The sequence below is a fragment of the Phocoena phocoena genome, chromosome 15 (assembly GCF_963924675.1).
Source record: "Phocoena phocoena chromosome 15, mPhoPho1.1, whole genome shotgun sequence".
NCBI classification, from domain to species: Eukaryota; Metazoa; Chordata; class Mammalia; order Artiodactyla; family Phocoenidae; genus Phocoena; species Phocoena phocoena.
Window position 1 is genome coordinate 34,153,930 of NC_089233.1, and position 20,555 is coordinate 34,174,484.

At 50.2% G+C, this 20,555-nt stretch overlaps 1 protein-coding gene across 3 annotated transcripts; it reads left to right on the plus strand.

Annotated features, from left to right (window-relative positions):
- Positions 1-7,046: 7,046 nt before the first annotated feature.
- Positions 7,047-20,336, plus strand: EEF2KMT (eukaryotic elongation factor 2 lysine methyltransferase). 3 transcript variants are annotated; one of them, XM_065892500.1, is made up of 8 exons: positions 7,047-7,148; positions 9,002-9,064; positions 10,964-11,044; positions 11,893-11,994; positions 16,446-16,579; positions 16,663-16,958; positions 18,212-18,361; positions 20,091-20,336. In XM_065892500.1, the coding sequence occupies exons 1-8, from the start codon at positions 7,053-7,055 to the stop codon at positions 20,189-20,191; spliced, it is 1,023 nt and encodes a 340-aa protein (XP_065748572.1). In that variant the 5' UTR covers positions 7,047-7,052; the 3' UTR covers positions 20,192-20,336. The 3 variants fall into 3 exon arrangements, with proteins under 3 accessions (XP_065748572.1, XP_065748573.1, XP_065748574.1); XM_065892501.1 differs by lacking the exon at positions 11,893-11,994 and having other exon boundaries at positions 7,053-7,148; positions 20,091-20,191; XM_065892502.1 differs by lacking the exons at positions 10,964-11,044; positions 11,893-11,994 and having other exon boundaries at positions 7,053-7,148; positions 20,091-20,191.
- The last annotated feature ends 219 nt before the right edge of the window (positions 20,337-20,555 follow it).

The window sequence follows — 20,555 nt, forward strand, 5'->3', positions numbered from 1 at the left end:
GGAGCTTGCAAAGCACATGAGGCCCCCACTGGGGGGCACTTAACAGTTCTAAACAGGCTGCTCCATGGTCTCAAAGGCTGTTGGACCAGTTTCTTTAGACAGGTGAGGGAGCCTAAGCTGAACAGACAAGAGCTTTCTATACTTAACAAGCCAACTAGGAGACCAACTTTTCAATATACAGAGCATCACATGTCTTACATGCCAGAATATACGTTGGTCCTAAGAAAATATAAACAGTGCTGTGCTGTGACTGATGTTACCTAGTCATTTGAAAAGGAGGACAGACAAAAACCTACCCAGCACTCATTAAACAATTACCTACAGTCCTTACTCCCTCCTCTCTAATCCTCTCCCAGACTCCAAAATGATATAGATAGATAGATGCACTTCTGTGCCTTAAGAAACATACCTGGCTCTAGAACCAGTCTGGGTTCAGATACCTACTCCAACACTGGCTACTACATGACTCAGGGCAGTTTCCTCAGCTGTAAAATGGGGATGATAATGATAGTGCCCTCACTTTAGAAAGCATTCAGAACAATTCACAGTACACAGTAAGCCCTCTATGTTTAAGCCTATTATAACTGTCAGTATTACTATCTTAATGCTGTTTCTAATGGGTATGTTTTTCTTTATTCTCTTCCTTAAAGATCTTCCATTCCTTCCTCTCTCTGCCACTGCAGACAGCAGTGTCCTTCCTTGTCATTTAAGTTTTCAAAGACTTCCTGGATCCAACAAGCATGACATTAACTAAAGGGCAGTTTTCTTTCAGGGGACTGGAATCTAAAATGGCTCTTTTGTTATTATTTTTTAGCAAATTATATTTCAACAAAGGAGATCATGGCTTTGATAATGTCTACATGGACATGAAGATCATATTCAGAGCTTTTGGGCCAGATCTCAAGAAGAATCACCTGGCTGAGCCTTTTGACAGCATCCACATCTACCCCCTCATGTGGAAGCTCCTGGGGGTTACCCCTGTGCCCTACAATGGCTCCCTGGCAGTCACCCAGGAAATGCTTATAGACGCTTATGACCAGCAGCCAGGTGTGATAAAAAAGCCACCACTAAGAGATTGGTAGTGTGTCCTGAGACAGAAAAGATTCAAAAGGGGGTTTCCTGAATGCGGGAAAAGTCAAGCAGAATAATCCTGTTTCCTGGCAGCTTCAGTGCTCCCAGCACAAGATTATCATCAGCAGCTCTGAACAGGTAGCAGAAGAAGTAGGAAATCCCTCGCTGTGTTGGTGACATTTTATATAGTGCCTGTGGGGCAAGAAGGAAGGCTCTCCATAGAGGAAGTCAGGCGATAATCCTTCTGAGCCTCAGCAAGCACGCATAGTCTGCGCCCAGATACCCCTTGTAGATTCTGAATAGCAGCCTTCCTTCAGCAACTCTGTGCATGCGAGTGCCTGCAGGAAAGAAAGCTGCTCACAGGGGAAGAACGAAGCCTTAGCACTCTACTCATGGCTAAAGAGGGGCAGGGGTTCCTATAAATGAGGTTGCGAATTCTGAAGACTTCAAAATCCTAAATCTGGGTGATATAAAGGAAGAAAGGAAGCATCTCTGGGAATTCATTTGTTTACAAACACTGGCCAGCTTTTCTTTTGCGGGGAGAGACTTAGAACACTGCCGGATGATTTATCAGATACTTAGAGCAACCACACTTAATTGAAATGGAGTACAAAGAACAGCTTCCTGCACCCTTTTCCTTTCTTCCAAGCCACTGCCCACAATCTTCTTGTGAATTTACTGGAAGCAGGCTGTTTTGCAGAAACTAAGTGAATGGATGGCAATTCTCTAAGTTATTGAGAAATTTTTTTTTAAGTTTTAGAGTTTTGCTACAACTCTTTGGCCCCTACCGCCTGTCCCATAGTCCTGGGAGCCTGAGGTAAGGTGTGTTTGACCACCAGTTACTGATAAGCAGGACATCCCACCAACTGATTTTCAGCGAATTGGCTTTTGGCAAAGTGGTCACTAGGCAAATGGGTCATTTGGCGAATAGGTTGTTTAGTAAATCGTCTTTCAACGACTTGCCCTAAGAGATTTCTCTACAGTGAGCACTTCCTTGGGTTAAATGTACATTTTGTTTCCATAATTAATATTCACTAGCACCTCAATGGGAAACTTCCCAGGGACCCAGGAGCAGCCTCTTAATCAGATCATTTAAAACCATCTGATTTTTTATTAACAGGAGTGGACATGCAGAGGGCATCTGCTCTCCAAAATACAGCTATCGGTCTCGGGATTGTCGCAGGAGTTCTTGTGGTTCTGTTTGTTGCTGGTGTGACATTCATGGCCTTTGGTTGGAAAAAAAGTGAGTAGTCTCTGTGGGTTTTCTGTGGTTGATCAGTGCACATAGTAATAATCCATTTCAACCATTTCCTGAGTGCCTAGGGGTCCAGCACTTTGACAACCCAGTAACCAGGGATATCCTCGTGGGCTTGCATCCTGGACAGTCGTACAGGGCCCAGGACTCAGAACAGCCCCCAGCTTGGTCTGATCTCAAAAATCTTGATATTTTTTTAACAAGGGCCCCATTTTCATTTTGCACTGGGCCCCAAAAATTATGTTCCGGTCGCATGCGCTTCCCAGGGCTGCTGTAACAAAATACCACACACTGGGTGGCTTATAACAGAAATTTGTTGTTTCACAGAACTGGAGGCTAGAAGTCTGAGATCAAGGTATCCACATGATCCCTCTGAAATGTGTAGCGGAGAAGCCTTCCTTGCTTCTCCTAGCTTCTGCTGGTTGCCAGCGATCCTCAGCATTCCTTGGCTTGTAGACACAATCTCTGCCTCCACCGTCACACGGCCAACTTCTCCCTGTGTCTCTGTCTTCACATGGTGTTCTCTCCTCTTATAAGGACACCAGTCATGGGATTTACGGCCCCCTGTATTCCAGTATGACCTCCTCCCATCTTAATAATACCTGCAGAGACCTTATTTCCAAATAAGGTCACACTCCTATGTACCCGGGGTCAGGACTTCCAACATATCCTTTTAGGGGAACACAATTCAACCCATAACACTGGTCCTGCCACCAACCAAAGCATTCTGTGGACCTGTTGCACCTCTTTCTACATTTCCAAAGTTATATAAGGAGATTGAGCCTCCCGCAACCCTTATTACACCCAATCCTGACCGTTCCTCTACGTTCAAAGAGCCCCTGACTCAACAGCAAGGGGGCCTCCTGAACACTGTAAACAGCCTAAGGAAAGTCAGAACTTTACTTAACCTTAACTCCATTACAAAGCCCACATTTAACGTAATTTATATTTGAACTATAAAATTTTCCTGTAAGTTGAAACATGACCTATGAAGGTCTCTACACCCTGAAGCAACATTTTAGAAAGAAATCAGTTGGTCCTTTTCTAGAGAAACCATTAGCCATAGGAGGGATAAAGGAAAAACCTCAAGGTACTGATTGAATGGCCAGTCCCACAGCATAATTTCTAAAAGGCAACCATTCCATACAGTTAAAATGCATTAGCTTTTTATCATCATCATTAAAAAAAGCCTCAAATCCAGAGGCTGAATCTTTACTATAACATGTGCACGTACACATCTCCTCTGCCACTGACAGGACTGATTGGATATACCCTAAATGCTTCTTGAAACATCAACACCACCTGGAATTTTCCCTTTTTATGTTAAACAGCAGTCCTAATCTTCACTTACACCTGAACACACCACACCTGTGAGGTCCATGGGACATTACAAATCCCTTCAGTGCTTTGATCCTTCCAAGTTCAGATCTGAGATGTATTACCTTATGATCTTTGTCCCCACACCAAGAGCACGCACACAAAGATAAAGGTATCTTCTGTGTGCAGGTCAGTGGTGTGGCCCACTCAGGGTTCTTCCCCAATCTGCTAGCCATCTATGGCATCAGGAAGGCTGGACCAGCCTAGATTTATTAATATCTTAGTATAACATCATGCAGTATCACTTACTCTGGTGTTAACTGTGCATGCCCTTTTGCTCCTCAGAGGAAAGGTAATTAATAGCTATTATGTGTGTTAATAGAAAGTGTGGTATTTATGAGTTTAACTGACCCATTCCTCTTGGTGTTCACTGTCTACTGCAGGCAGAAAGCTGATCAAAACAGCACAGGTGAACCAGTACGCCTGACCAAGCTCTGACATCGTTCCTTCAGGACAAGATGCAACCATATCATATGTCAGGTGTTTCTACCCCAGGACGCTGTGACTCAAAGGATTTATGCAACATCTCAGACCCAGAAACCTTTAATTCCGTGTAAAAACACAGCAATAACCACAGTCCACCCTCTTTATAAATCAAGTGTTGACGGAATAAGACAATTTTTGTGTCAGATGCTGTGCTCACGTGGTTCTGGTGGAAGAAGAACAGATATAAGAGAATAAATGCATTCAATTAGAATTAATTCTCCTCTCTCGTTCTCATAGCTGAGCAGGGCTCAAGTGTTTCTCATCTGAAAGGAGTAATAAGATTTCATCTGTCCCCCTCATCTACCTTGTGCAAGCACATTTAACAAATTAGCTCCCAAGACACTTCCAAATGGAGTTTTATGAGAGATTTGTGAAGGTAAATGTATTAGACTTTGAACACAGTTCAAACTCCAGAGGCAGCACCAGTGCCTTTCACTGTTCTGCTTTTCACTCAAGACATAATAAGGTCAAATGAAAGTAATTTTTTTCTTTTCTTCCCATCCCCACCTCTGTACCACTCTTACTCTTCTTCCGGATTCCTTTCCCTGCAAAGTCAAAGCTACTACTCTAAGCCCTCATAGTTCCATGTGCTCACCGGCGCGGTACATACTGCCATTGTACTTCTTTATTTGTTTGTGTGATAATTAAGTTCAATACCTACTTCCCGCACGAGACCCTGAACCCCTGGAGAGCAGGAACCACTCGGGTTCTTCTCACTGTTGCATCCTCAATGCCTGATAGTGCCAGGCACATAGTTGGCGCTTAATAAGTATTTGGTGAACGAAAGACTCTATGGGTTAGAAACAGACCCTAACTGGGGTCTGGGGCTGGGGGATCAGGGGCTCCTACCTTGTGTTGGAGGACGTCATTGAGAGGTCAATGAAATCGAGGGTAATCATTGTTAAATCCATCACACCTGCAGCCTGCCTTTATCGCTCAAGCTCGCTTTAGTTTTTGCTATAAAAGACTGGCAAGTCCTCTAAGCCTAAACAATAAGACTTAGCCTAAACAATAAGATATAGCCTAAACAATAAGATGTTTGCCCGAGTTGTTTTCCAGGAACTTGGAATCAGCTGTCGCTAGTTCAAGCTGGTTAAGACTGGTTAGGACCCCCGACCCTCCAACTGGGCATGCGCGAGTGTCCGTTCGTTGACCTTCTGACGTCAGAGGGCCAAAAACCCCACCCTCAGAACCTGCTAACCATTTTCTGGACAAGCGTCCCATGAAGATGCCTGTAGCTCATTTGCACCTGCATGAAACGACCATTACCTCACATTTTTCCTATTTACAATCGCCTTACCCCACGCCCTCCACGTCCTAGACTACCCTGCTTCTTTAGCCCATACATATGCCAGCCCCTCACCCACAGGGAAGCAGGTTTGAGATTTGTTTTCTCGTCTCCTCACGCGGCTACCTTGTGAATAAACCCTTTCTCTGCTGCAAACGTCGGCGCCTCAGCGTGTGGCTTGCTGCGCCTCTGGCAAACGAACCTGTTGGGTAACAAGGTGGCCGCCGGTCCCGGTCAACCAGGGTCTCCTCACCCCACCCCGCCCTCAGAAGTACATTCTGCCCCGTTCCCACAACAGAAGCTGTTTCAAGAATGCAGCCTAGGGAATTCCCTGGCAGTCCAGTGGTTAGGGCTTGGCTCTTTCACTGCTGGGCCCTGGGTTCAACCCCTGGTGGGGGAACTAAGATCCTGCATGCCGCACAGCTCGGCCAAAAAGAAAGAAAAAAAAAAAATGCAGGCTTGAGAAAGCAATGTTCTGTGGAGATACTGGACTGTGTACTGACTGGACTCCGTTAAGGCTTCGCTATAAACTGTTAAGATTCTGGCAGGAGGGTGTGGAGAGGCAGGACGTCATTGAGAGGTCAATGAAATCGAGGGTAATCATTGTTAAATCCATCACACCTGTAGCCTGCCTTCACCGCTCAAGCTCGCTTTAGTTTTTGCTATAAAAGACTGGCAGGTCCTCTAAGCCTAACAATAAGACGTAGCCTAAACAAACAATAAGATGTTTGCCCAAGTTGTTTTCCAGGAACTTGGAATCAGCTGTCTCTAGTTCAAGCTGGTTAAGACTGGTTAGGACCACCGACCCACCGAACTATTCTCCTTGAGGTGCCCACGACATGCCTCGTTAAGTTCCCTCACTTATTAAAACTGCCACCTACCAACCTGGAGGGGCCTGCTGCTTTCTTCGGTCTCTCCTTGCCCCCGTGAACGCGGCAGTTTGCCAACCAACACCTTTGCCTCAGTGCCTTTTACCAAGGCGAGAAAAGTCTGCGAAAGTCTGAGCCCACCTGCCCACAGACCTGAAGAGACGCCCGCACCCGAGGCTGAGCTTGAGGGCGCAGTCCCAGAGGGGTTGGGGGAGGGCTAGGATTAAGCCCAAGGGACGACGCGTCTGCCCAGAGGGCTCCTGCCAAAAAAGACGCTCGAGAAGGCGCTGGAAGAGCGAGAACGGCTACCCGGCCCCTGGCCTGACTGCGAGCTCTCGCCGCCCCGCCCAGCGGAACCTGGCGCCAAACCCTGACTCCGCCCCCATCGAAACCATGGCCCCGCCCCTTCCGACCCTGGTCCCGCCTCCCAGGCCCCAAATCTGCCCCAGAGCCCGCCTTCAGGGCCTGCCTCCCAGGACCCCTGCAACGCCTCGACCCACCCCCACCCCACCTCCGCACGCACCTCCGGCTGGCACCGCCTGCTGAACCCCGGCTCCTTACCTAAGCCCCGCCTCCCAGGATCCAAGCGGCGCCTGGCCCCGCCCCAAGCCCCACCCCGGCTCCGCGCGTTGCCACGGGCCGCCTCCCGGCGCAGCCCCGCTCCCCCCTTCTCTCGGGCAACGCCGTGGCCAATCCCCGCCCCGCCATGGCGCCTGAGGGGAGCGCCGAGGCTGCGCTCCTGCTGCGAAGTTTCGAGTGCCGCTTCTTGGCGGCGCGCGCCCTGAGCTCTTTCCCTTGGCAGGTGGGCGGTGGGGAGCGCGGAAGGCGGGTGGGGGGCGCCGGGGTCGCGGTGGAGCGGGGCTCCGGCCTCACCCCTGCTCGCCCCGCCACGCGGCGGCCTCTGCTCCCTCGCGGGCCCCGGCATCACGTCCGGTTCCCCGGGCATCGCTGGGGCCAGCGCGGGCTGGCGGCGGGGAGCAGGAGGTCCACCTCAGCACCCTTGGACCCACCCTGCGCTCAGCCCCCAGCTCCGTCCTCCCCTGGGCCCTTCCCGCCCTCCGCTGTCTCTGCAGACCGAGTCCCACGAATTGAAGGAATGCGGGGTTTCCTCCCAACTCCTTTTTTCGCTGGGTTTTTAGGGTCATGGACAGTTTGTGCCTTTTTTTAGCCGGTTATTATCCTGGCCATTGGGTAACAGCTGCTGCTGCTCATTTAAACAGCCCACGTCCTCAGGGCAGCGGGAGACCACGCTGCGTTGAACTCAGCGACCAGGTCACAGACCCCTCGGGCCTGGGTGTTCTCATCTGTGTCAGCAGCATTGGACAAAGCCCTCTCAGAGGCAGCTGATGGAAGAGACAGGGAGGTACAAAACAGTCCAGGAAAGAGACGAAAGAGCTCACTTCCCTGCCCTGGGGACCTGCCATTCACACAGAGGCACTTGGCCGAGGCAGCAGCTTCTTTCTGCCAAGTCCAGGGCTCTAATGACGCTGCGTCCTTTATAATCCATAATTCAAGTGTGGTGAACCCACTGGGATGACTCAGTTTGAACATATATTCCTCCCCAGGTCTGCCCCATCTTAAGAGTGGAGGTTAGTCATTTGTGTTTCATTGACATAAACCATTTAGCATTCTGGGAGATCATTTCCCATCAGAAAGGAATGTGTACGTTTTTTAACCCCAAATTTAAACCTTCATGACAGCATCCATTGGGCCCAATTCATATCGACTATAATTGTTCATGAGTGAGTGCTTACTCTGCACCAGTCCCATGCTAAGTGCTCACTTAGGCTCACCCACAGCACCCATGTGGTGAGAACTATTCTTACCATTGGTTTGACTAGAAAAGAAGTTGACAGCAGCATTGGAGCACTCAGACCTGGGAGACAGACAACCTGCTTTGAATTCTGGCCCTGCCCCACCCCACACAAGCTGTGTGACCTTGGGCAAGTGACTTTGTCTCTCTGTGCCTTCATATTCTTATTAGTAAAATGGGGGTATAATGATGCTTAACCTCATAGGGCTGTTGTCAGGATTACATGAATATGTGTTAGCTAGTACTTTTTATTCTGTCAACGAATGTTTACAGAATGCCTTCCACAAGCCAGGCACCAGTATCAGCAGAATACAGACAAAGCCCTGATTAGATGGGAGAGCCAGAGAATAAACAAGTAAATGAATAAGCAAGAAAACACGGGGAGATGATGGTGGCTGGAAAGTCAGTAAAACAGGGAAATGCATCAATTTAGGAGAGTCGGGAAGGCCTTCCAAGGAGGTGACAGGAGCCGGGACCTGAACAGTGAAGCAGCCATCCTGCCGTGGAAAGGTTTCAAGTTGCCCACCAGGTGTTAATGCTGTGGCTCCCCCTGTAATTCCAATTCAGCCACAGAGCTGGTCTGTGACCCAGGCAAGGTTAAGCTGCTAGGGCTAATGCAAACCAAGAGTCTGTCTTCTGATGTTCTTTCTCTGACTCATCCAGGTATAACCCGGAACTTCTCAAGGTCAGGCTTTCAGCTGCCTGTGCCTTCCACATCATTTGGCCCCAGGTCCCTGGGGAGAGATCACTTAGCACTTTGCCAACATGTCCCATTGCATGTTTAATGTTCCTGTGATAATGCCCTTGAGATTTCTTTCTCTTCCCCCTCTCTCTTTGAATAGAGCCTAGAAGAGAAATTAAGGGACTCATCAGGTTCTGAGCTGCTGCTGGATATTTTGCAGAAGGTAAGAATCACAGAATCACTGGAACGCACCAGTGGCCTGATTTGCCCATGAAGACGTAACAGGTGCACACGTATCCTTTAAAAAGAAAGACGCTGCATCTGGGTGTGAGCACCTCAGACAGCTCCGGCTCTTTTGTTTTCTTAGATAAAGACATCAGAATATACAACAAGCTGCATGAGAGGAGGGAACCTGGGGGATGTTTTTTTAAACCGTCCACAGAGAAAATGGAGATGACAGCTGTAGGAACATCTTCTAGCATTTGCTAGCTGCTCAGAGACTTTTTTTTTTTAAACGTTTAAGGGGAAAAGAAGCAGGCAAGTCTTGCCCACCCGTGTGTCTTTTCTAGTTGTGGATGGGCCCCTGCTTTTTGTAGGTGGGGTTTGGACTCTAAGGTGCATCTGCGTGCGGGTAGAGGAGGGACCACCACTCTGCCCGGCCTGTCCCACTCTGCCTGCCCCTGGCCATGTGGGTCAGGTGTACATCACAGTGCATCCGGGCTCTCTAACCTCTTACGGGTCATGAATCCTTCTGAAAACCCAAAGGTGTTGACACTACCCCAAGGAAAAAATGCTCCAGAAGAGTACATTTTGTGTACAAATGCATGGGAATCATACACACCCCTCCAACCACTGGTCCTGTCCAAAGAGCCCAGGGTCAGAATTCCTGTCTGGAGGGTGAACCAAGAGTATCCATCTGACCACCATGTCGAGAAGATGCAGCCAAGCTAGGGAAGATTCCCAGGAGATCCAGCAGTTCAGGACTGCGAGCTCAGACCTCTCCGAGGCCATTGTCATGCAGTCTGCTCTGATTTTTCACCCCAAGGGTAAAACCTAACACCCGCCAAGCCCCTGAAGAGTTGTGTGGGCATTTTGTTGCCCTTGAGTAAAATCATGTCCCTCCGGCCAGCAGGTCCCATGTGACACAGGCCCTATTCTCACTGTTCCCGTCCCCTGCCCTCCCTCCCAAAATGCCAGGTGGGGGCCTGCACAAGCTACCCAGCTGCCTGGAACTCATTCCCCTGCTCTCTGCTTCTCTCAGCTCCAGCCGAAGTGTTGCCCTCAGAGCCCCCATCCCTCTCCACTACATCCCAGGCAGAGTCCCCACCTTCCTCTGTCCTGGTCAGCGCAGCACCCCACCCGGGGGTGTGATCTCCAGGAGGGCAGGTGCTGAATCTGCCTTGTCGTACCATTTGGAGTTCTCACCCCTTCCATGGAGCCAGACAGTCCCACATTTGTCCTCACTACAAACTCTAGTTCCTGCTGGCTGCTCTGGGAAGGGGCATGTCTTAGTCCTGCTATAACAGAACCCCACAGACTGGGTGGCTTGTGAACAACAGGAATTTATTTCTCACAGTTCTGGAGGCTGTGAAGTCCAAGATCAAGGTGCCAGGAGATTCAGTGTGTTGTGTGGTCCCACTTCCTGGTCCAAAGATGCTGTCTTCTTGGCTATGTCCTCAGATGACAGAAGGGGCAAGGGAGCTCTCTCGGGTCTCTTTTATAAGGACACTAATCCCATTTATGGGGGCTTTACCCTCATAACCTATAATCATGTCCCAAACGCCCCACCTCCTGATATCATCTCAGTGGGTGTTAGAGTCAACATGTGAATGTAGAGTGGACACAAATATTCAGTCTACAGCAGGGTGTTAGCCTGAGACCGTATGCTGTATATTCCTTCCCAGAAAGGGCGTTAGAGACACTGCCATGGTCTGTGCCACTGTAGTGGAGAAATATTTTTAGGAAAGGGCTTATATCTTAAACTCTTTCAGACGCATAAGGGTCACCCAGGGCCAGAATTCCAGGAATCGGATAACTGGGGTTTGCCCTGTATTCACTTGAAGCTCATGGGAGACTTAAGGCGGAGTCTCTCCAGCAACCCACACTGTGTTCCTCGTCACAGACCGTGAAGCATCCTCTGTGCATGAAGCATCCACCGTCAGTGAAGTATGCCTGGAGTTTTCTCTCAGAGCTCATCAGAAAGGTCAGTGATGGGCACTGTCCATCTGGTAACCAGGCAGCATCTAGGACTTGGCTGGCTCTCCAAACGTGGGCTTTGCCTGTTGGAGCCCAGATCCATCCCATACTCTTTGCCTGCTCTACAGATCCCCGTATAGCAGGGGGCTCCCTGGGCAACTGCGCCCAGCTGAGTTCCACCAATGAGAAGCCATGGAGGGGGGGAGGAAAGGAGGGGCCAGGGTACTTCCTCTGTGCTTTGAGGGGTCTCCAGCAGTGGCTGCATCTCCTCTGTGGTCCTGGTCCCCCATGGAACCTTCCTGAGATGGAAACACTCAGGAACCCCTGAGTGTGGGAAATGCCACCTTCTCCTTCTGTCCTGCCAGCTCTCTCACATATCCCATTTCTCCTGCCCTACACTACACCTCACCCTCACCCTCTCTACACCTCTCTTTGAGGTCCCCCAGGTCCCCCCACCAAGTGATCTGTATTAAGTCAATCACATCCCAAGTCTCCCCTCCAAATTTGGTGAAAATCCTCCATCCATTTTTACAAGTCATAGTAAAAGCAAACAGGTGGGGGCTTCCCTGGTGGTGCAGTGGTTGAGAGTTTGCCTGCCGATGCAGGGAACATGGGTTCGTGCCCCGGTCCGGGAAGATCCCACATGCCGCGGAGCAGCTGGGCCCGTGGGCCATGGCTGCTGAGCCTGTGCGTCCAGAGCCTGTGCTCCACAATGGGAGAGGCCACAGCAGTGAGAGGCCCGCATACCACAAAAAAAAAAAAAAAAAAAAAAAAAGCAAGCAGGTGGAACCTTGGTTTGATTCACGAGGGTCAACTTAATCCTCTTGCTGAAGCTCTCGCCCTGCCCGCCCCCAGCACGAGGCTATCCACACGGAGCCTTTGGACGAGCTGTACGAGGCGTTGGCAGAGGTCCTGACGGCCGAGGAGCCCACCCAGTGCCACCGGAGCTACCTACTGGTAGGAGACATGCGCCCTCCTCCACACACACAGTTGATTCAGGCTCCAGTCAGCCTCATGTGGCTTCAATCCTGACTCCTCAGCTCTGTAGTCTTAGACGGGGTCAGTTAACCTTCCTGAGCCTCGGTTTCCCCACCTGTAAACCAAGCACTTCAACAAATAACACCTGTCTTACGGGGTGACTGGCGTTAAATTAGGTAACACACATGAATTGCACAGCAGCGATCTGGCGCTTAGACCTCAATAAATATTTGATGGATGGTTGTTACAGGACAGCAGTCTCTCCCCACTGTCCACTGCCACCATCACCAGGCTGACCTGGTGCTTGGCCTTCTCACTGGTCACCTGGCTTCTTACCCCACAGAAGTCCATTCTACACACAACAGTTTTTGTTTTCTTTCTTCTTTAACCTTTTATTGTAAAACAAAGATACAGAAAACCATGCAAAAGAATTAGATTATCGAATTGTTGCAAGGTGGCCATCATGGTAACTGCCAATCTAGCCAAGGACTTGGGCAGCCAGCCCACAAAGCCCTCATTTGACCCATCCCAGCCCTCCCTCTCTTTCAGAGTAATCACTGAGGTCGTACCACTGCCATGTGCACCTCTGGACATAGTCTTGCCCATTAACTAGGTCTGGCTCAAAATTTCCCTTCATCCGCAGGTCCCCCCAGCTCTTCCTGGCAATTTGGCCTGGACAGCTTTCCACAAGCTGGCTTTTTGTCGCACACACATGGTGCTGTTCAGCTTGTTCCTCTGTCCTCTGTTCCCCAAAAATTGGCGGCTGGATTCACAGGCCCACTCAGACTCTTGTCTGTTTGACCCCTTTGGCAAGAAAACAGCCTGGGTCCTAGAAGTCACGTCATCTCTTTTTTATCCTCTTCATGGTAGCACTTGTGGGTGCTTAAAGCTTAGACTCATTAATTCATTGAAGGATGCAAAAAGGTGATTTTTCTTATTTATTTATTTGTTTATTTATGGCTGTGTTGGGTCTTCGTTGCTGCTCACGGGCTTTTCTCTAGTTGCAGTGAGCAGGGGCTACTCTTCGTTGCGGTGCGCGGTCTTCTCATTGCGGTGGCTTCTCTTGTTGCGGAGCACAGGCTTTAGGCACACGGGCTTCAGTAGTTGTGGCACGAGGGCTCAGTAGTTGTGGCACACAGTCTCAGTTGCTCCATGGCATGTGGGATCTTCCCGGACCAGGGCTCGAACCCGTGTCCCCTGCATTGGCAGGCAGATTCCTAACCACTGCGCAACCAGGGAAGTCCCAGTGATTTTTCTATCATTTTGTTTTCATTCATTAGCTGGAGAAATTTTATAAGGAAATGCCTCCTTTCATCCGTATTTGGTTACCTACTGGTACAGCTAGTAGAGGAAAGGCAGAATACAGACTTCTTTCCTTTTCAAGATAGTGAATTGGTTTCCTGTCATTCCCAGTAGGGGTTCAAACCATTGCAAATCACATCGTTACTGAAGCTCAAAATGTGCTATTTTGAGTCACTTCAAATAGACTTCTTTTTTTTTTTAAGTAATTTTATTTTATTTATTTTTGGCTGCATTGGGTCTTCACTGCTACACACGGGCTTTCTGTAGTTGTGGCGAGCAGGGGCTACTCTTCATTGCGGTGCGCAGGCTTCTCATTGCGGTGGCTTCTCTTGTGGAGCACGGGCTCTAGGTGCACAGGCTTCAGTAGTTGTGGCACGCGGGCTCAGTAGCTGTGGCCTGCGGGCTCTAGAGCACAGGCTCAGTAGTTGTGGCGCATGCACTTAGTTGCTCCACGGCACGTGGGATCTTCCCGGACCACGGCTCAAACCCGTATCCCCTGCACTGGCAGGCAGATTCTTAACCATTGCGCCACCAGGGAAGTCCCCTCAAATAGGCTTCTGAGTCCTTTGACATCACCTCATAGTTTTCTTACTTTAGTTTATGTCAAGCTTTTCCAGACTCATCTTGTATGTTCCCTGCCCCAGACCTGGAATCAGCCATGTCTTCAAGAAGCCCTAGTTTCTTTTAGTGGGAAATGATATTTAGAGACCACAGTCTGGGCATTAGGGATGATCATTGCTGCTGTCCAGGCCTTTCCGTGGACAGAGCTAGGATATGGGTGGAGATACATATCCATACTTTTTAAGAGAAAATACCTCATGAGTCCATATTGATGTTTCTGATACAGGATCAGAAGGGTTTTCACTCAGCCTCTTCTGCATTGGATCCCTATCTCCTTTCTTCTGCTCTGGAAATTTTGGTTCTCAAGAGCATGGGGATGATGTTAGGATATCCCCCAACTGCCTTTGGCTTATCCCATATTATTCGTGTGTTCAGCGATCTCAGAACAACAGCACTAATCCCTCACACCAACTGTGGTTACTGAAAACAGCATAAATTTTTATATGTGCCACCCTCATTCTCCCTACATAGACATCATAGAGCCGTTACATAGTATTACCACGAACTAAGCAGCTCAAAGCAACATAAATGTGCTGTCTTCCAGTTCTGTAGGTCAGAAGTCTAAAGCAACATAAATGTGCTGTCTTCCAGTTCTGTAGGTCAGAAGTCTGCTGGGCTCAGCTGCTTACTCTTCTTTGAGTCTCACAGAGCTAAAATCAGGGTATCTGTAGGACTGGGCCCCCAGGGGAGGATCATTCCAGGCCCTTCAGGTCATTGGCACAATTGCATTTTCTGCAGCTGCAGGAATGTGATTCCATTTCCTTCCTGGCTCTTGGCCCAGGATTGTTCTTAGCTTCTAGGAGCCGCCCTGTCCCCCTGACTCATGGCCCCTTGATTCCAAAGCCAGCAACCACCTCAAATCCCTCCTGCCTCTTTTTCTTCTGCATCTCCCAAACATCAGCCCTGATGATTAAATCGGGCCCACTTGGATAATCCAGGATCATTTCCCCATGTCACGTTCTGTAACCTTAAATGAATCTTCAGAGTCCCTTTGCCAAGAAGCACAGCACAATCACAAGGTCCAGGGATACGGGTGGAAACATTACCGACCTCAGGCACATACCGTAGTCTCTTACTTTTCAGTCTCTGTATTGGTCCGTATATTGATGTCTCTGTAGCCATTTTGGTTGTCTCAAGTTCATTTTCTAGGAGGTTCTTTAAGAAGGGCTCGTCGGATGGACCTTCCCGGACTTCTTGCATGTTGATAACAGATTGAGCCATTTTTACTTGAATCTTGACTCACACCTTCTCTCCCTGAGTCTCTTAAATATATTCCTCCACTTTCTTTGGCATAAAGCATCATTGTGCAAAAGCCTGATGATAATTTAATTTTCTTTCCCTTTTATGTCACATGCCCTTTTCTCTTAGATAGCCAAAGCATTTTTTTCTTTAAAGTCCAGTAATTCTATTAGACTACGTCTCGAGGTTGTGATCGTTCTGAGTCAGTGACCTCAGGTGCAGTGTATACTCTTTCAATATTCATTTCAAATCTGTTTGTTTTCTCAGGAATGCTTTCTTGAATTATAATTTTTAGTATTTGTTCTTTGCTTTTGTTTCATTAAAAGTACCTAAAAATTTGTGGCTTAAACAACAGAAATTTATCATCTCACAGTTCTGGAAGCTATAAGTGCAAAATCAAGGTGTCGACAGAGTTGTTTCTTTCTGAGGCTGTGAGGAAATGATGTGCTCCAGGCCTCTCCTCAGCCTGCAGATGGCCATCTTCTCCCCGCGTGTGTGTCCTAATGTCCTGTTCGTATAAGGACACAGTCAGATTGGATTAGGGTCCCCTTATGTCCGTATTTTAACTTGATTCCCTCTATAAAGACCCCATCCTCAGGAATTCCCTGGTGGTCCAATGGTTAGGACTCTGTGCTTTCACTGCCAAAGGCAGGGGTTCAATCCCTGGTCGGGGGAACTAAGATCCCGCAAGCTGCACGGTGCAGCCAATAAAAGAGGAAAAAAAGACCTCATCTCCAAAAAGGTCACATTTTGAGTTGCTGGGGCTTAGGACTTCAGCATATGGATGTTGGGGGGAAACGATTGAACCCATGACAATCTCTTAATTTCTTTTTGATTTTTAAAATTTCGCTCCTTTTCACTTCCTGTTTCTCTTTAAGGTTTATCTGTTTTTATGTTTTGGTTTGTTGTTATGCTCATGCTTTTTTGAGTAGCCTTTATTTCTGAAATGATGTTTGCTGTTATTGTCACACATTTCTAAGTGTTTCGAGTAGCCATTCAGGCCTTGCCTTGGGGCCCTCACACCCCCACTGCCGGAGCAGGCAGGTTCCCTCCTAGGTGGGCTCTGGGGTCACTGTCCTCGGGTCTACCATGTGCCCTGTGACTTCCCTCTTCTGTCCCCACTGACAGGTTGAGCTCACGAGGGTTGTGTCACCTGCTCAGAACCCTCCAGTGGCTCCCCATCACATTTAGACTCAAATCCTAATTCCTTATGTGATCCACACCTGCCCTGGTTGCTGGATTAATTCTCTCTCCCTGTTTCTGCCTAGCCCTCCGGGGACTCTATCACACTCTGCGAGAGCACGGCCATCATTTCCCACGGCACCACGGGCCTGGTCACGTGGAATGCCGCACTTTACCTGGCGGAGTGGGCCATGGAGAACCCAGCGGGCTTTGCTCACAGGTGACCTGGGGGTGCAGGGCTGGGCACCAGGGAGGTTTGCCACAGGGGGATCACAGACACAGCCACTTCTCCCTGTCACGCAGGACTGTCTTAGAGCTTGGCAGTGGAGCCGGCCTCACGGGCCTGGCCATTTGCAAGATGTGCCGGCCCAGAGCATACGTCTTCAGCGACTGTCACAGCCATGTCCTCGAGCAGCTCCAAGGGAACGTCCTTCTCAACGGCCTCTCATTGGAGCCAAATGCCGTCGCCCTGGCCCAGCACCCAGAACACGACACCGCCAATGCAGAGAGCCCCAGGGTGACGGTGGCCCGGGTAGACTGGGACGTTGTGACGGTCCCTCAGCTTGCTGCCTTCCAGCCGGACATCGTCATTGCCGCAGGTACCGCCCAGCTTCGGCCACTGGAGTGTGGCCTCCCTGAAGCTCCACCTGGCTTTCAGTGCTGGGAAGGGGACAGTGAGTGCTGCCTGGTGGGAGGAATGATGGGATTTGGGTTGTGTGGGCCTCCAGGGTGACATCAAAGCACAGAGCGTGCCTCTTGGGTGCCCTAAAGCCACAGCCCTCCCATTTGAGACAGTGGCCATGCCTACTGCCACGCTAATCGTCCATCCTATAAAGGAACCAGCTCTTCCCAGCAAGGCCTGTGATGAACAGAACAGGCCCCAGGGCACCAGACTAGGGTGACCAGTCTTAGCCAGGCCACAACCCAGCGGACAGACTTCACATCCCTCTCCAGCAGCCTGAGGGAGGCCTCTCAGTTGCCATCCAGAACCTAAATGAATAGGCCAGAGCAGCCCCACAAAGCAAGGGAGCCGAGCTGGCCCCACCTACACCCCCTGTCTTCAGATGGGGGCGGAAGTGGCCACAGCAGCCTTGTCCTTTCAGGACCACAAAGAACGGCATGATCCTGATTCCTCTGCATGCCCTGGGCCAGGCCGAGGGTCGGGGAAGGAGCTCTGGGTGCCCCCACCTCTGTCAGCACCTGCTTCCTTCTCCGTGCACACTTGTGTGTCCCTGAGGCCGAAGGCTCTGCCTGTGTATCTCTGTCCTAGGTCCTCAAAACAAGTCCCACAAGGAGGGACCACCCACTCTGGTGCCAGGATGGGACCCTTGAGGGAAGGGGCATATGGTGTGGGCACCAACGGGACCGTTGCCCTCCACGGTGCTCACCCAGCCCCATCTGGCCGATGGTACTGTGCTCTGGCCTGGCCATGGCCCTGAGACCCGGGCCCAGAGCGGCTGGAGCACAGAGGCTAAGCAGCTCACCCCTGCAGGCCCAGCTGGTGGGCGGGAGGGAGCTTGCCCCCCACAGGAAGGAAACAAGAAGTCTGAGGCAGTCAGAATTTGCTTCATTAAGCATCTTCTAAGCAGGCCAGAGGCAGAGAATTTTTTCTTTTAAAGGAACACCAGTGAGTCCTGGATATTTTTCATGTGTTGCAGTGTCTTTCAGCAGCTTTCTCTGCTAAGGGTTTTTCTTTTTACCCCCGTAATTTTCTTACCGTCCAACAGCACAAACCTAATAGAACTGCTGCCTTCCAGGCCTTCACCCTGCTGCCCGTGTCGGCACAACCCAGAGGCCTCTATCCTGGGGTCCTGGAGGAGCCCCTTCCAGTAACCTGGGGTTTTTATCGCAGATGTGCTATATTGCCCAGAAACTGTCCTCTCCCTGGTCGGGGTCCTGCAGAAGCTCTCTGCCTGCCAGAAGGACCAGCGGGTTCCTGACGCCTACGTTGCCTTCACCATCCGCAACCTGGAGACATGTCAGCTGTTCACCACGGAGCTGGGTGAGCCCCGGGCCCCTGGCCAGGCTGCTGACTCTGAGGGGCTGCCACCCAGGCCTGCAGGGCCACTGCACTGGCCACACACAGGACTCCAGGGAGGCAGAAATCAGGAAAGTAAAAGAATGGGGCCCTGGAGACAAGCCAGGAAGCCCCAGACCACAATGTGCTGGGCCAACGACCCCCCACCCTCTGCCCAGGAGGTCAGCAGAGGAGCCAGGGCCAGGGAGTTGGTGCTCTGGGGAGGAGATGGCTGACACAGTGATCTCAGAAGTCTGAGACCAGCAGTGCTACTGTGTGTTTAGGGCAGGTTTTCAGAGACTTAAGGCCTCAGTTTTCTTTCCTGTAAAATGGAAAGGATGGTGGATGCCAGCTGGTATCAGGGTAGATGAGTTCTGGCCACACAGCAGTCAGGTGCAGGCTCTGGAGGTGGGTCCCAGGTGGAGCTGGGCCACCCCTCTCCAGGTCTTCATTCATTGTACAGCAGAAACATCCAGCTCAGGGGTGGAACAGGGCTGGCACGAAGGGTGTGCTCGGGAGAACGGCAGCTGCTGTTACTAGATCAAGCACACAGTAAATGGAAGAGCGAGGGATGCTTTAGAGAAGCGGGTGGGGTCTGCCTGAGTTGCCACTGCTGCAGGCGGGCACTGTTCTCAGACCTGACCTGCGTCAGCCCTTCTAGCACCTGTGGGGGGGGGGGGGGGGCGCTGCCATCCTCTGTCCCACCCGTGAAAACACTGGGGTGCAGGGCAGCTGAGTAATCACCCAGGCACCCATGGACTGAAGCCAGGCAGCTGGCTCCCACTCTCCACCCCCCACCCCATGACCCCCACTCTGCAGTCCTCACCACGAGCCAGGCCTGATCAGGGTTTCCCACACATGACTGGGCAGCAGTGCAGAGCCCTGTGCTTGCCCCAATCCCCCACCCCCCAAACAAAGCTCTCCCACAGCTGCCTCTGCTGACAAAGAGGACCAGCGCCCACCCCTGTACAGCGTGTCCCACTGACAGCGGGTGCTCGGCCTTGAGAAATAACGAAGTCCTTCAGATGCTTATGTGAAAAAATATCCACGCTGTATTTTAAGAAAGCTGAGTGCTAAACAGCATATACAGTATAAACTCATTTTTTAAGCTCATTTTTATTTAAAAAAAATAACTGTCATGTTAATACACATATGGGGAAACTCCATACACACCAATTAACATTATTATTAACATGTTATACCCGGACAGCAGTATCATGACACTTATACACTGTATGTCTAGTATTTCATTCTTATAAATACTAATTTTTCATTCCTAAAAAACTGATGACAAAACAATTCTTGCCAGGGGTGCGTCAGACATCTGTGCTTACACAGAGGACGTGAGCCCCTCTGATACAGGTCCAGCCTCTGAAGGCACCAGGCTGAGCTGTCAGGCAGACGTGGGTTCAAACCTCAGCTCCTACTGAGCTGTGCCCGGTAACAGGATGGAGGACCCAGACGGGGCCATGACTTTCCAGGGATGCACACGGCCCAGTGGGCAGACGCAGCAGACCTGGCTGCTGTGAGCTGCTTACAAATGGGATTCCTGGTCCCACCCCTGGAGGCTGATTCCAGGTGTCTGGATGGGGCCTGGAAATCTGTAGTCTGTACCCCCACACACACCCCCAGGCCTGTCCCAAAGCCCCACACTGATAGGGTGGTGTCCCATCCCCAAACCCCACATCCTGAGACGCATATGTTCTGTCTCCAGGCCGGGCTGGAATCCCGTGGGAAGAAGTGCCTCGTCACGACCAGAAACTGTTTCCCTACGAAGAGCACTCGGAGATGGCAATTCTGAAACTAATGCTGTAGATTTATAAATGGTTTTGAAGAATAATGTGAAAATTAAATCACTGTTCTGGAAAGAATGTGATAAAACTTGCACTGGACTTGAATGTTTGAAGAATGTTAAATTCTGAATCGGGAACCACAGACTGTTCGAATAAAATATAAACTGTTCAAGCGTGTAGACCCCTCTCTGCCAGCTGGCTTAGTCCTTAAGAAAATCACCATAAATCAGAAATGAAATTTTTGGCTCAGAGATAAGCATTTCACTCGCGCAAATAATAAAACAAACCAAGTACGTTCCCCCCAACCTGGACGCAAATCCCTCGCGGAGCCAAGCCCGCTGCACACGTGGCACATCTGACTGCCCTTGCAGGGCGGTGGGCTGCAA